General features: G+C 38.6%; 1 protein-coding gene across 2 annotated transcripts in view; it reads right to left on the reverse strand.

The window, feature by feature from the left end:
- Positions 1-7,496: 7,496 nt before the first annotated feature.
- LOC131089999 (zinc finger protein 853-like) overlaps positions 7,497-17,133 on the reverse strand; it is a 78,247-nt gene continuing 68,610 nt past the window's right edge. Inside the window, exons 6-7 of one of the 2 annotated variants that reach the window (XR_009115283.1) lie at positions 10,390-10,694; positions 7,497-7,679 (exon numbers count right to left, since the gene is read on the reverse strand). Coding sequence is in view for 1 of the 2 variants with exons in the window: in XM_058035071.1 (XP_057891054.1) it covers positions 10,470-10,694 (225 nt within the window). In the remaining variant the exon portion in view is untranslated. Of the gene's footprint in view, positions 7,680-10,301; positions 10,695-17,133 lie in introns of those variants that run through there. The other variant, XM_058035071.1, reaches the window with a different exon arrangement.

The raw sequence follows: 17,133 nt of genomic DNA on the forward strand, positions 1-17,133 counted from the left end.
AAGTATCACTGCATCACTAATAAATTGTGATGCATCATCACTGTAGTCTTTAGCTATTTCATGTCATTAAGGAAGGAAATTCTTGATTTTCTACTTTTTCCCTTGCATCCCTAAAAGGGTAGCATAACCTTTCCATCATAAAAGCATTAGGAGCAGCTAGGGCATTAAAAGCAGCTAAATTTCAGTACTCCATTTAGAGTATCCAATCCAGTAATGTTATGAGATGTATTTACATTATATGTCAACTCCTAACTTCTATTTCTCCCTCCTCTTTCAAGTTTATTGATTTATCACTGCAGAATATGATAATTTCATCTGAGGCTTTGCTTTCCCTGATGGCTCTTTTCTTAACCAACTAAAGTGGAATATGTGGGATGCAATTCCAGTGTGCTGTTGAAAAGAGTAATTTGGTTCTGAGATTCAAATATTGTTGCCTCCTTTGAATGAACAAAATATATTAATTTTTCACAGTTATATCCAGTAAAAAATTTCTCCCAAAAGCAACATTTTAACTGATTACAATCCTATAGCCTTGATGCCACAGTGGATATTAATACTTAAAATTAACAATCCTGATTGCCATCTCTTCATCATACTTACAAGTTTACTGAACTAATTAAAAATATATTAAAATTAATGAATCTTTGAAAGTGATTAAAGTGGTTTCTCACCAGGAGAAAGACACTTGAAACATCAATTCTGCCTGTGTGTTTACATCTACCATGATTGAGAGTGTTTATAACTCAGCATTTACATTAAGGAGCAACAATTCATTTTCTCCTTTTTAGAAATGCAACCCTCAAATTTGCAGTATTTTCTTTTCTGTTGTAATTGCAAATATAAATTTGGTTTAGATTTAGCAAAATACTATTTATCAAAGGACAAATCCAAACAAAACCTCTTCCACTACCTTTAGAGGATCGAATTGCACTGTAAGACACTAGCATGTAGAAGTAAAGAAATAAAAGGCAAAACCATATTTTTCTTCTTTTAGCTAGCCCTAGGAAAGTGACATTAAAATAGCATTACAATATTCTAAGTACCTACTGTGACTCCTACTTTTATATTGTTTACAGATGTTACAGTTGGCATAGAAATTATTTCATGCATGTAACAAATTTAGCTTGATTCTCTCCTTAAGCAATCTGGAAATAGAATTTATTAAACAGATAATTCAAGTGAGGGAATTCCTTTTCCCCCCACTTTCTAGTTACACTAGTCATTATCTCACATTATTACTTTCCAACGGAACTGATTTCTAAAGTAGTTACTTAGGGAAATATTTGCAATATTGTCAGGGAAAGAAGTTTCCATGAGTAACATGTTTTAGCTGACTTGCTCTAATCTAAATATCGGTTCTTTTTCATAGGTAGCAAATCCTCTCTTTTCATAAGATACAAGACATTTCTGTATCAATACAAAAATTCTTCAAATGGAATTATAAACTCATTATTGTACTGCCTGCATTTCCATGTATAAATATTTTAAAAGTCTAATTTCTAGGAATTTTCCTTTTCTGCATCTAATTGAGTCCTGTCTTCATGCTGTATAGAATCATAGAATTATTTGGGTTGGAAGGGTCCTTAAAGATCATCTGGTTCCAAGTCCATGCCATGGTCAGGGGCACCTTTCACTACACCAGGTTGCTCAGACCCCCACCCAACCAGCCATGTAACAAGGGGGAAGTTGATAATGGAATATTACAGGGAAATAAAATTCAGACCAAAAGAGGAAACCCTCTTTTTACAAAGCTAGAATCACCTTCTTTAAATTCAAAGCAAGAATCAAACACATAGATGCAGTAATCCCTGAGTGTATTTGGAGAATCCTTGTTTAATCCATCCAGTGTCAGTGTCAGGCAAGAGTTTCAGAAGCAAAGAGGCAATTAGAGAGAAGGGAGTGAGACACAGGACATGAGGGACTGGCATGCAGTAAAGTACATGGGTTTGCTTCAGTGTGATGCCCTAGGGTGATGCTTGAGAAAACATTTGTTACGTTTGTTGAAATTTCCTTTTGACTGGCTTTTATTCATACTCCACTTTGCAAAAATAAATACCCTTGAAATGCCCAAATTCTAAATACATAAAGCTGCCAAAACTTATTTATGTGAACACAGGCAGGGACTGGGAGGTTGTAGAAGAGAATCATAAAGGTATTTATTAGTCATGATCTCCTACAAGAAGACTTAGCTAACTTAACCAAAATATATATAATTCAAGAAATCCAAGCTAATGAAGGTTTGGGTTTTATAGTCTAGTCCATTTTTATAATTCAGTATGGTCTAGTCCAATATTATGTAAAATTTAGTTTGAAGCTCTTTTAGCCATGAAAACCAGCTCTTGCTGCATTGAATTACCTGACTGGTTTCTAAAAAGTGTCTTATGCATGTCTATTAATTTTTTGCAACACACTGTATCTACTAAAGGGTTCTTTGCTCTTTTTCTTTGCCAAGTGTATTGCTACATGTATACCTTTACACTGAAATTAATGAAAAATTGTCCTTCATTGTAAATCATTAGGATCACCTTATTTTAATATAATTTATTACTAGATTAATGAGAAAATATCCTACCTGTTGATTTAAACATATGGCAAATACAATAGTTATCAGTATTCATTAAATCTATTAAGTTCATCACAGAGACAATACACCAGGATAAAGAACAAAAATGCACTAAGCAGAAGGGAAATCTCTCTGGGATGTATCTTACTATCACTACCCCATATTAAAACCTGAGAATGTTGTGTTGACAAATATTCAAGCTGACTCAAGAATCACAGCAGGAGAAAGAGTGCCTTCTGTCACTTTGCACTTTTTGAATTGGCACAGGCTGGGCATTAAAAGGATGGCTGAGGGGAGTATTGAAAACAGCTTCACAGTTTGCTTGGATAGAAAGCTGCACTGGTAGAACCTGATTATATACTGTGATAATGGAGTCAAGCAAGTATTTACTAAATCGCTTTATCTAGGCATTTGGCCACCATTAGTAAATAGATATGAAGAGCAGCATTGGATGCTCTATTGGCTTATGAAGAACCCTATCAGATAATGAAGAAAACAAGATCCTAAAAAGGAGAAAGAAAAGCAAATCATGCTTTTAAAGGGTATAATAAAACTGATATAAATTTAAATAGATATCAAACAAGTATACATGAATTTGATGTCTAGACTACTACAGGAAAGGTGTTCGAAATCACCCAGTATTACATTCAGAAAGATCAAACTTGAAGAAGACTTGGCATCAAATTTGAAAATCAAGTGAAAAAAGGAAATAAAAAACGCTCTGAGCTGACAATCAGGTGTGGAAAATAAAACAACAGAAAATATTGAGAGGAGCATTTAGCTGGAGTCTCTAGTCATCTGAAAATAGGTGCTAACTAAGTTGAGTTAGGTGCCCAAGGTCCCATAGTCAGTCAAATGTATTCAGCTTTAAACCTGAGTCAGCTGCTGCAAAGTCTCTGAACTAAGATTGTGTATTTTACTAGGTGTGTATTTGGAGAACTCTGAAATTAGATTGTCTATGTTACAAGATTTGTAGTGGAAGAACAGATTTAGAGGTGTATTTGTCGCTCAAATCACTCACATTAATCTTTCTGAGATCTTTTGGAAAAAGTCTTATATACACTGTAAGGTAGATATGGACTGGGAATAGTTATGGTTCAGCGCACTGGTCCATTGGAATGGTGAAACAAGATGTGTTCAATCTGATCCAGCACTTAAACAAAACCCTAACATAGGCAAGAGTATCAGGCTTACAAATATTTACATGTTTTCATGTATACAATTTGGCAATCCTTTGAACCTGAGGAATATGTCAAATTTTGTCCTTCAGGTTGGGTCACATATACCAACTAAGCAAAAATTTTTTACTTTGAAGGGATTCTGATGAATATGAGCTAAAAACAGTGTAGGCCCACAAATGTAAATGCTTGTGTTCTTTCATGAGCAATTTTAAACTTTGAAGCTTTGTTGTGAAAACAGTGCTCTACCAGAAAATTATTTCAAATTTTTGTGAGAAAAATCCTCAGCTTGATAGTAAAAGTAGTATTCGTAAATATGTTTTAAATGTTTTTATCAACAAAACAGAGAAATACTCAGATGTTTTTTCCATCTGGACTGTGAGGAGTTTGCACTTATATCTGTAAAAGACAGTATAACTCAGCACTTTAAAAATAATCAAAGTGAGAATTGTGTGTGCTTTAAAAAGTGTGAAATATTTTATTTATATTTCATATGTCATAAATGAAGCACATTTCCTCATGGTTTCATAATTCCCCTTTTCCTTTACACTTGTTACCATTTTTGCTACACATGAAATACCCAGCTTGGAAGTTAGATGGAAACTCTGACACCTTCAAACATGTAATTATGTAGATATTTTTCACCAAAGGCTGAGACTCAGACAGGAGCATTTGCACAAAGCAGGTGCATTCAGATTACACTGAACAAACTGTTGGCATGTAGAAGCATATGTTCACTGATTTTTTTATTATTTTAGAGTAAAAGTTTGGAGATAAGAGGTAGCTCCCCAAGAACATCGAAGGTTTGTGATTACAACCACAAGCATAATTTAAAATTACCTCCTTGTCTCTCATTACCCCTTAAAAAAACCACCATATCCAGAAACATCCTGTACAAGACAGACCCAAAGACTGTCTTTTGAGTCTTTTTGTTTATAGCTGACTTTGTTAGGTTCCTCCCATCCCACCACTATTGTCTCTCCACACAGCTTACTCCTTCAAGCTACTCCTGAGATGTCCTGGAGCAATCCAACTGAAACAGCTACAAGCAAGAGGTCCAGGTGCAACAACACAATGGAGATCACTGTCTACATCCACACCTAGTCCAAATGATTCTCATCTAAGAGATGCCCTTTTGAAGGAGTTTCATATCACATCTCTACATCTCCCTGTCCAGAAACACATACCTCATGCAGGTCTCAACAGCTCAAGCATCCCATGTGCCCCTCTTAACAACAGACCGAAGGGAGAGGCTGCCCCAAAGGAAGACTTCCATGTTCACATAGTAAATCTTATTTAGGTTTAGCAGAAGTGTTTGAACACCAGCACCTGTGTACATTTTGTTTGTTTGCTTGTTTGAGTTTGTTTTGTTTTTTTTTTTTTTTTTTTTTTTGCCTCAGGGTCCTGCTTGTTCTCACGATTTTTATAAATGACCCATCAGAGGGATTTCTGTCAGCCATCAGGAGGGGCCATACAAACACAAGCTTCCATGGCAAAGAACAGTAGCCAATCACAATGATCTAGCCAGGACTTCCTTTCATTTCAGTTAAGTTATGGAAGAAACAGCACTTGCTACTATCCACAGTCGTAGCAGCAATTTTGAGAAGCAGTAAGTGGTCATTTGGAAGCGTTTCACCAGCATTTCAAAGGAAGCTAAGGATTAGGATTTGTCAAGAGGCACTGTCCAGCAGCTGGGCTCCTTTCCTCACAGGGTCTTATGTAACCATCCCCAAGGTTACCAGCAGCTAGGGCTCTCTCCTTCTTAAGTTATTCTACCACTCACTTTTGAACCATGTTCTTCCACATGTCTCATTGTTCTCAATGAGCACCCTTTGTTTATAGGTGTTTGAATTTTGCCTGTACACCTTCTTTCCCTAAGGGCATGCCCAGCCTGTGGCACAGAGAGTAATCTCAAGTGGTTTCATCCAGAAAGATTTAGAGAAAATCTTTGAGGAAGGGGCAGCCTGTGTGTGAGCTCTCTGGAGTAGGCCTGTGCCTGTGTCCTTGCTCTGGTACATGAACACGAAAATATATGGAGCCTGATTAATATTCAGTGTCCACAGCAAGGCAGCTAATTTTACATGCAAATATTTATTCATGGTTTTCAGTCTTCTAATGATGAAAGCAATACCCTAAGATTAAATCTGGTAGGTATTTGGAAAGTGTGGGAAAGACTGTACCCCTTGAAGCAGAAAAAGGCACAGTTGATTTGTGCCTTAATCTCCACATACCACACCAGTGTACCTTCAAATAAAAAGAGGTCTTTCCTGTTTAATGACAGAGGCCAAACATAGAAATATCATAGACCTGCCTGCTCTTTAGTGGAGTTAGAACAGTTTCCTGCAGGCCCTGAGGTGTGCTGACTTTATGATGTTTTCTATGCTAGTATGAAAACAATCTCACCAGCAGCCCCAGTGGCTTGCCCTGAAAGGACACTCAGTGGTTACTAAAGAAATTCAGAAATGACAGAAGAGGTCCTCATGAGTATGAGGTACTGAGGCACCATGCTAGTAGTTAACAATTTGCTAAGATGCAGGCATGTTTGGTGCCTTGCCACTGTGGGAGCTGATATTGTGTGGGGCCAACAGGCTGCTGCAAAAGGGTGCAGGCACACACACTGACAGAGCACTATGGACACTGTGGATGCTCATCAGGGTAAATCAGCTGCACAGCACCTCACAGACCTTCAAAACAAATGTATTGGTAGATTTGACATGACAGCTCCCCGTGAGATTGCTGTAGCCAGTTTCCAAGAACTGATGCATGCTCATGCTTGAGCTATTGTTGAGATTGGGAAATGGGAGCCTAGCTAAAATAATTGCCTGTCAAAAATGAGTCACTTAGAGAAGCACAGCATCAGCCATGTTAGGGGAGAAAAGGGTTCATCAGAGACATGCTATCCACTGATGGTGTCTCATTTGAGAGTGGCCAGCATGGCTTCTTTAAGGTGCAGGGGGGTTAAGTAGGTAGCTGAAAATTATCTACTTGATGCAACTGGATTTCCAAGAGGCTTCTCAAAACTCTTTTATCAAAGAGGAAAAAATAAGCATGTGTGGAAAATAAAACTGCATACAAAAATCAAAAGAGAAAAGAGGATTAATGGTCATCTCTCTGTGCAATAACTAGTCAAATTCTGCATGGAATGGTGCTGAAATTGTTACTGTTAAAGATACTGAAATTTTATCACCTTGAAAAGAGGGATGAGTGAGGAGATAACAAAATTTGCAGATAACACACAAATATCCAAGGCACTGAGAACAAGAACAACCATGCTGATTTTTTCTTTAGGGGGCCAAGCAGCTGGACAATAAGTTGAGAGATTAAATTCAGTGTAGATAAATGTAAAGTGATGCACGTGAGGAAAACCAATCTTTCTTCACACAAAAATTATGAGCTCTGCACTGACTATTACCACTTGGGAGCAAGACCTTCATGTTATGACATATAGGTCCACTGAAAGCATCATGTTACTGTTCTATAGCTGCTGAAAGAGCAAAACAACCAAAAAATCATTTGTTTGGAATTATCAGGAAGAGAATAGAGAGCAAAGCAAAAATCATCATGCTGCAGTATAAATCCATGTTTTGCCCATGCCTTGAATATTGTCTTCAGTTCTGCTCTCCTCATCTTCAAAAGGACATATATAGGTTATAAGGACATAAAAGGTTCATAGAAGACCCACAGGGATAAATAAAAGCAGAAAAAGCTTGAGGAAGACTCTGGAACTGTTTATTATGGAAAAGAGGCATCTTAGGGGTTTACACTAAAGGTCCAAGAAATCCTTAGCAACACAAAGAAGGTGGGCAGAGATCAGTCACTTACTGTCACTTCCAGCACTGGAACTAAGGACCAAAAAGCAAGAGGTGGGCTCAAAACCAGCAAAAGGAGCTACTTCTTCATGCAAGTGGATAGTACACCTGGAATTCCTTCCGTTGTGGCTATGAAAAAAACATATATGAGTGTAAAAAGAAGACAGGCAAGTACTGCATAAATAGACAAATGCCAGACAGACCCTACACAACAGCATAAAAAGCTAGAAAACCTCAGAAAATAACCTACAGTGACCTGAGCAGCTGCAGCTATAAGAGGAATCCTGTTTATAAGAGGAATCCTGTTATAAGAGTATCCTGTTTATGGTCTAAACAATTTAATATTCATTTTGTTCTTATGCTCTGCCCTTAGCTCTCACAGAGAGCCACCTACAGCTGCCTTTCTAGCTTGAAATAAGTGGTCTGTTGTTGATTATTCTGTGCTATGGGGGAGAAGAAAGTGGTACTAGTGATGCCCACATGCTAGAGACTGCATCCAACTCCACCCAGGCCACTGTGACTCCTGAGCTGATCAGATGCTTATCACCTCAGCATGAGCAGTTGCATCTCCATTTTATGGCCTTCTCTGAAAAAAGTTTAATTTTAAAGTCTATATTTTCTGCACATGCAAGTGTATGTTTGTATATTGGTTCATTAGTAAGTTAAATAAAGGACCATGGAAAAGCCAACCACTGCTCATACCAGTTCTGTGAGATAAGGTCATTGATTGTTGCCTACTCTAAGCAACAAGGGTGGCTGAGGTGCTTCAGGAATACCAACACAGTGGCATTTCTTTTGTCATGCAGTCACTACATTTTTCAGGTCTCCAGCTTCTGGTCTTTCTTTTAAGTCCCTTGTTAGTGGATAGATCCTGACTGGTGTACAAATGAGGCATCAACTTCCCTCTGTGATCTTCATGTTCTCTTTATTGTTTTGGACTCCTTACCTCTGCTTTCTGTATGCTAGATTTAATTGGCATTGGATCAGAATCAGAAAGACATAGGCTCAGTGTGGCAGATGGCAGGATATGTCTCTGCTAGAATTGGACATCATATTGCATCTCCAAAAAGGCTTTTCTAAGTATAGATAAGAGCTATATCTTCTCATTTTTAAGACACTAAATATTGGCACTAAACCCAAAGAAATTTTTGTAGTTTGGGGTATCATCTATATCTATTATCACTCAAGGAGAATGATAAAAAAATGTCTGGGGAGCAGCACAGCAAGTGATTCATTTTTTAGATGTATCTAATGCATCAAGTGATATTAGTTTAGAAAGCGTGCCATGCAAGTTCTGGTCTCTGATTACTGACAGGATAGGTAGGAGGAAAAAAAAACAGTGAGCAAGCAAAGCACGTCATATGCAACACCCAGTACTGCTTGTCTAGCATGCAATAATCATTCTCCCCACACCAAAGAGTGGAGCAGATCCAGACCCACTTCTCAGCCACAAAATCCCAGTGACCTGTGTGGAGAGCCTTGTATAAGGGGCTGGCATCATTCTGTGCAGTATATGAGCAGTAGCTCATGTATCAGCCTCCAGATGACATAAGTTTAGTAGGAGCCTTTAGACTTGGCAAGATTTGCCTGGAGATTTTGGGAGATTTTAGCTTCAGATTTAGCCCAGCAGATTTACCACCAAGAATAAGAAACTGTTTTACCTCCCAAATTCCAGTACAGCAGAGACCAGTATCTAAAGGAGTAGTTATTGCTATCAAAGCTTAGTTGTTTACATCAGAAATACCATTTTGTTCTCACCCCATTTCAACTGCTCTTTGGATGTAGTTAATGCCTTTAAAAAGGAGCCAAAAGGGAGTCCTTTCTCTGTTTGAACAAAAATCACTCCTTTTAGCTTGTGTTTTATTTCTGTTTTGTCTGCATTTCAGAAGAAGTCCAACACTTTAAATAGCAATTTGGAATTAGTGTTTCCTGCTGTATTTCTCTTTCAGTCAGGGCTGATGTATGTGCATTCTGAAAGGACAATCCTCTTTTTTCTCTCCAGCTGAACATTAAACACTGACAGAGCAGCAGAGCAGAGGGCCACTGGGAGGTGAGCAGAGCCTGCCAGCTTGGAAATCTGGAGAAAGTGTGATGCAATCCTCTTCTCAGCTACACTGCCTGTTTATTGACAACTAGAAAATACTTCCTTAAAAAAACTGTTTGTGGCATTCAGCCATATACAATGTACACCCTTCTGGAAAGCAATGGACAAATAATACAGTATAAAGATCCTTTTAAAACTACAAAAGTTCATCTCAGTCACTAAAAAATATTACCCTTTTCTATTCTGAATCTCTCCACTGTTCAGAACACATGCTGGACCATAGACCCATATTTTACCCATATATCAGGTATTTCTTCTTTCCCCCATCTATATATACTTGTACAACATATAAATACAGGAGAACAGATACATACATACCTAAACCTACAAACATCTTGCAGAGAACACAGCATATTTTGTTATGGTATATTTTGGAAAGACATTCCCAAATTCTATACATACAAAAGCCAATGCCAACCAAAAGCATCCTTCCAGATAAACACAATAAAGCCAAAGTTGCAGCAACCCAATAATGGGATCCCAGTTCAGTCTGCCTGGTTCCAGTACAGGTCCCTCTTCCCAGTGCAAGCCCAGGTCCCTCACATCTTGAGAAATGAGGTAACAGGCCTTGAATTTTTTTTTTTTTTCCAATGCATTATTACTGCTCTGTGCTTCAGCCTCTCCCATTCTCAAAAGCAGCCTTCCTCACTTCTTTCCTTCCCCCACAAATTGTTTATGGACATCATTGACACTGGAAAGGCTCTGCTCCCTTCCTACACCCCACAGAGCTCTCACCTTTATCTTTGTTGGTCCCAGTGGGGTAAAGACTTTTTCATACTCGTGGCCAGATGTTTCTCTGCTTTGAGTAGACTCCTCTATGGATGCAGGTGGCCTTCCTGCTGCATGTTGAATCGATTCAGGCAAGGTCTTTGAGTGGGAGCTGGTGAATCTGAGGATGCTGCAGCTGCTGTTTGAAGCATCAGCTGGTAAATGTTTTCTCTCTGCAGGCACCAACCTCTGCTGTCAGCCTTGTTCCCCCTCATGACTAAGTATTCAGTGCTGCACACACTTGGTGCCAGGAGCTTTGTGCACCTAGGGCTCTGTGGAGATAGGAGGCAGGGTGTTAGCATTGTGGAGCATTTTCTTGGAGATTTGAAGCCCAGACAGACTACACAAGAGTTCAATGCTGTCTATTATTGCCTTTCTTACAACTGCAGTCTGGCCTTTGAGATTGGTATTAAATGAGAAAAGGTTTCACAGCAACTAATTTCAGGCATCTGATTCACTCTCTGGCCCTGCCTACCCTCCCTTCTCTTTACTGAGCTGAGGAAAAGCAGAGAATAAGAGGCAAGGAGTCCACATCCCACACAGCTGTACCCAGGCAACCCCAAGTGTCAACAGCTTCAAAATTGGTGCTCCCAGACGTTCATCCTCTTCTGTCTCTGCCCAAATAGGTGCTGTATTTGTTCAAACACAGGGGACCCAAACACTGTGGGGATGCCCTGCCTCTGTGTCCATGAAGGAATGGCAGCCTGTGGGTATGGCCTGAGGACAGCTCCTGCCTGCACTGAAATCTCCCTTCACTCCTGCCATAGAAAGGGCAGAGGATGGCATCTCTGGAATTTGGTTCCCTTGGGATGTTTCTCCAGATTTCTTCTATTGGTGAGTACTCTGCTAAGGCCTGCCATGCCACTGGCAAAGGCTCCTGGATCCTGGGCACCTCATTCCTCCTCCTTGTGGACTCCTTGTGGAGTGTGTGGACTCCTGACCAGCCTGGATTAAAGGATTCTTAAATAAAGGATCCTTAATTAAAGGATCCTTAGTAGTACCATAGAATTATATATTTGTTCTTCATATTTTTCAGGCTTATTTATTACTGTGTCACTGATATCTACAATTTGTCATTCAGAGCTCACATTTTCTCCACACCAGGCTGGGCAAACAGTGAGCTGACTCAGTCATTCCTTCTGCATCCTTCATTTCTCTAGCTAAAATAAAGATGTTCCCCTACACTTCAGTTGGTTCTTAGCAGCAACATAAATTAAGTGAAAATATTTTTTTAATTCCCCTTCTCTAAAATCTGTTGAACCTCCACCTCTTCAAGATGGCCACATGCTGTTCAGAAGTGATCCCTAAATCAGGAACATCCTTCTTTTCCTCCTGCTCAAACACTTCTATGTTAATTTTTAACAGACTTTCTTCACACATTCTGATCTTGAAGGAGCTGTATTTTCCACATTTCTGTTTTGCTTCTACCAAATGATGCTATTACAAAACCCATTGCTTTCTTATTTCATTTAGACTGACTATCAAACATTAGAAAGTAGGAATAAAACACAGGACATCCTGTGAGGAAGCAAATGCTGGTAAAGAAGAGGAACTGGAAAAAAGAGCCATATAGAGACTCTTCCCAGGGCATGAGCCAGAGAAAATGACCTTTCTGTTTCTCTTTATTTGTGCCGTATTTTAGATTTCTCTGTGACAGAGACATTTAAAACCCTAAAACTGCAGTGTCTCAACTCCAGGCGGTGTTTAACTCATTAAAAATCTTTCTCCCAAGCAGCTTGCGACCTATAGAGGTATCAAACTCTGTCTAACTCAGATTCTTTAAACTCACAAAACTATAGACTGGCACAAAACCAGGGCAGACTAATCTTACATATCCTACACCTTTGGCTCCTTAGTTTCTTCTTGAAGAAAAGAGTTCCTTAATGTTTAACTATGCACCCAGGAGCTCACTATCCTTCTAGGTCTTTTAAATAAAACTACGGATAGTTAAAGAAAGAAACACTCATATAACTGGAACCTCATATTGCCTTACTCTGCCACCCCAGCCACACATTTGCTTCCCTAAGATCTCCAAAAGTATTTTTCTCTCTAATATTATTGTATGCCATTGTTCACAAGATGTCTTTAAATAGTACTGGTTTTAACTTTCCATAGAAAATTAATCTGGCTATAAGTTCTACCTCTAAGTTCCGAACACACTGACACCAGGTAATACTTAATTCTCTTCCAGATTCTGTTCTTGATGAAATAATGACCTGTCCAGTAAGGTCCCAGCTATGGCAACCTTAGCAAGTGATCTTCCTCTACTTAGGTGAAATGATTTATTTGCCATGCTGCATCCCATTCCTCATGCTCCTTTAAAAAAAAATAATTAAAAATTTAGCAAGAAATATTGTCTGTTGCCCAATGCACTGGCAGGCAAGTTTTAAAATTTGATCATTCGATCTCTTTCTGTAGATAACTAAGGTGTATAAAATACTGGAAAAAAAAAACCCAACTTTTTTTCAGAGGAATTAAGCTGGGTGGATAACTAGAAACACATTGGCATTGGATTTTAGAGTTTGCAGTAGAACAGTAATTTCTAATGAACAGCTTGCATATGGCAATTGTTGGGATCTGCTTTTCTCCACACCATGTCTTGTAAAAGGGAGCTCTGTGACCCATGGCACAGAGAGATGTAACTGCTGCAGTAGGGTTTCTGCCATGTGAAGCATGAAGAGTCTGTTCTCCCCCAAAGTACAATATTCCTTGAGCTTCTACCTACAAAAATACACAAAGAAAGAATATTTGTTATGAAAGCTCAGAGTTCACTGTGATAGAATCACCTTTTCATTGTTCTGTATTTGTTGCAAAAGCAAGAAGCAAGGCCATGGTTAAATAAGTCGGAGAACGCACCTTAATTTCTTATTTTCTAGTCTGCTAGAAGAGTTGTCTCCTACGTTTACTTGCGCATAACCTTAAGGAATATTCCCTGCTGCTGTGGACCTTTCCATCTCCGGAGCTCAGAGCAGCTTTTCAAACAAGAACACACTGCCTATCACAGAACCTCTGTGGTTCTCAGCAGTCCAGGTATCCCTTGGATCCCAGGCAATATGGAATCCTCAAGACTGCTCAAGGAGCTCTGAGGGCCTTGGTCACAGCTACTTTTTCTTCTGTTCTCACGTATCTTAAGAATTAATCCTGACATGACTGATTTTTTAATAAAGAAAAGAATGACGATTTTTTTGAAGGCATTAAAAACTAAATTACCACTTTTCGTGTTCTTTTCCTGCCCTTTTCAGAGGTAAAGGGGAAATATGAAAGAAAGGGATGGAAAAAGGAAAATGGAGTTTACAGCATGCAATCATAAAGAAAGCCAGAAAAATAATATTTTTTTCACCCAAGCTTTTAAACATGTAATAAATGTCACACTGACATTTCTACTTATTTAGTAAGAATTTTTGACCATTTTGACCAATTCACTTGTTCAACTCAGGAGCATTATCAATAGTACATGAGTTTCATCTTGTTCCAGGTTTATGAGTTTTTGCAGAAGGAAGCTGAAAGGTTCATGGTTATTATGCTGATATTCAAAGCCTTTATTGCATGTTGTATTTATACTGGAAAGTTTAAACTTTTCATACTTTCTGAACATTACTTCAATTTTTCTTGTTTTTTTAAGCAAAAGTAAATACGTGAGGTTAGTGAAAAACACAACAGCTTGGGAGTGGGGGAAGATAAAAACCAAAAGGTAAAATTCTTGTTGTGACACATTTTTAAGATGCTTTCTCATACTCACATGATGGGAAGAATATAGGATGTGCAGAAGCCAGAGGGAGAACTTCTTAGTAATTATTCTGAGGACAGCTTAGAAATATTGTTTGCACAACTCTGGAGAAACTCTTTGCATTCCAGACTCATGATGAAAACAAATGAAAAAGGTGAGTAGTTTCTCAATTTTGTTCTGTTCTTCTCTCAAAAGCAAGAATGCCAATAAGATGCTGATGTTGTTTTTTTGATTCACATGGTGTCTATCTCTGAGGTGGCTTGGTCCTACAGAGCCACAAAATAAAGAATAAAGAGGTGCACTTGCTGAAGAGGCGGATGAGGAGACAAAAACTTGTCTGCCTCATTTATTTTAGAGCTATAAAAACATTTAGAAGCACCTCTCTGCTCTGAATTCCATCTCATGAATTAAAATACCCAGTAATATGCAATATAGAAAGGACAGCTCATCACAATTCAGCACATAAATATTCAATACTTGTCATGAGGAAAAAATAAGTTGAAGGCTGTTTGTCTCTCAACCCAGCCTTCCCTAAGAGCCTGAAGAAAAGACAAACTTTTAAGGTTAAAAAGGCAAACTAAAAAGGAAAATGTCCTGAAAGGGTGGTAACAACATCGAAGGCAGGGATACCACATAGAGTGAAGCTTTCAGAAGGCCTTGCCCAGCATGGCACTTGCACATGGGCTTAGCAGTGAATGAGAGAATGACCATATGGAATATTCAGAGCTATTCACCCCTCTAAGTGCCTAAGGTGTTGCTCCTCCATGCATTCTTGGTCACAGTAAGGAACTTGAATTTAAGGTATCTGCTCTCCTCTTAGTGCAATGGACAAAATAATTGCTAACGAGGATGAAACATAGATTTATATCCTGTGTGTTCCACAGTGTCTACAATGTCCTTGATAGAGCAGAAAGTCCCTAAGAATGTAATTGCCAAGAATTTCCTACTCTGGAAACAATAGTTCTCTTTTGATCCAGCTCAGCATTAATTTGTGCTGGTTCTTTCTGCAACCCACTGCAGTGGTGATTGTCACTAAAAAAGTGGAGTTATTCTAGTTTATCAACACAAAAATTTAACAGCTGCCAGTTTTGATTAAACCAGATGATGATTTTTGTCTAGAAATCCTCGCTTCTAGGGGCCAAACAGGAGCTTTATGCATTGCAAGGCAGTGCTGGGTGAGTTGGATGACTTCTTAAGGAGCCATCTCTGACATCATCCATCTTAGGTGCTGGCACAGAGGTCACCAGCATGGTTATTAACTTTTGGGTTTGCCCATGTAGTTCTTGGTTTGAGTGCACACTTGGTTGACTTCTCACTCAAATGAAGTCCAAGCAATTATTTCATGTTGCTGTTTTGCTAAATATCATGAAAAGTCACAGGTTGCTTCTCCATAGCAGACAATTCAAGCAGGCCAGGACAAGAGCATGAAGTTAATTTGTGTCTACTTTACAAGACCTGTTACTTTCCACTGCGTTTTTGACAAATACTATCAAATGAGTGGAGAGGCATTTGTTTCAGGGCTAGCACAAGCCAGAGGAATACCATGCTCTGTGGCGTCCTGTCTGACAAAGCTGTGGGAGGAGGTGTTTTCTACTGGTGAAGTCTGAGCCATGTGAATGCTGTCCTCATGGAGGAAAGGCAGTGGTACACCATTCCTTCATGGTTTTTCCTTGAAGATAAGACAGCTTTCTATCAACATCAGAATTGACTGCATCCATGGCTTTAGGCAGAAGCTCCTGTAGGAGTGTAATAAAGCTGAGTTTACAGGGGTTGTGCCAGTACTAAAATGTGAACTTCTCAAATTTCATCTGATCCTCACCCAAGCCTCAGTGTTTGAAAGGTCATAGCACCTATTTACTAATACAAATTTACATGTTCAGTTTCTGCTATAAGAAAACTACAATAAATTCTATACTACCCCTAGATGGCATAATCCCAATGGTAAATTTGTCCCAGTCTCTTTAAGATTGTATTCCCTCTATTTAATTTCACTTTCACTCAGATATCTGTAGAAATTATTTCATCAATCCACTTTTATCTGTCATGATATTCAAGAAACTCAAGTAGGTCACTGGCCAGATAAATTTCAGTGAAAAATGAGAAATATGATCTTTTCCTCCCATCCTTTCCTTTTCAGTCTCATTTTGGAACTGAATATTACCAGCTCTTGGCAGGATGCCAAAATTCAATATTGTGCTCATGGGAACATGAATAATGTATAAAGAGACACTTCAAACACTGTATAAAATCTGAGGCACAAAATGTCTAACAAGGCTAAACCAAAGGCTTTGTAAAAGTTGCAGCAGAACCAATTGTTCAAGTACTCTTCAGACTGTTCCATCCCATTCACCTACAAACACAGATAGGTGACAGATTTCTTTGCAAGAAACTTCCTAGGTCCTCAGTAAAACAAAGAATAATGTTAAAAATTCTGAATTTAGACCCTAAAAAAAAAAAAAAAGAAAAAAGAACATATATTTTGGGTTGGTTCCTGGTTTACTTTGGTTTGGGTTCATTTTTTGGGTGGCTGTTGCTCAAAAATAAATCCATGTTTTGTTGGGAGTCCCAAAATCAAGGGGAAAAATTCCCTAAAATTCCCTAAAAATTCCTGGGTGAAACTAGTTATTTTCTACAAAGTTTTCTACCCGGTCCCTTTTTATTTAATATGTTGAGTACCAGATCCACACTGTAGAAGAAGCAGAGACCCCTCTCCATAGATCCTTACTCCCTTCCACTGACAAACATGTCTGAATGATACTACCCCAGAGTTCTGGATGAATAGACGCATTTCTTTATATGAAGTCTTTCAAAATTATATGTTTGAATCTGTTCTGTTGCAGATATGAATGGGCAATGAAGTATCAAGGTTTAAAATTCAGGATCTGGTTTAGAGAAATAATAGAGGTATCCCCCAAAATGCTTCCTTCTATTTCTGTTTTCTTTATTCTGGGTTTTGCTATTTAGTTGATTGGTTTTTTCAAGTA

This window comes from Melospiza georgiana, chromosome 1 (assembly GCF_028018845.1).
Source record: "Melospiza georgiana isolate bMelGeo1 chromosome 1, bMelGeo1.pri, whole genome shotgun sequence".
Classification (NCBI taxonomy): Eukaryota; Metazoa; Chordata; class Aves; order Passeriformes; family Passerellidae; genus Melospiza; species Melospiza georgiana.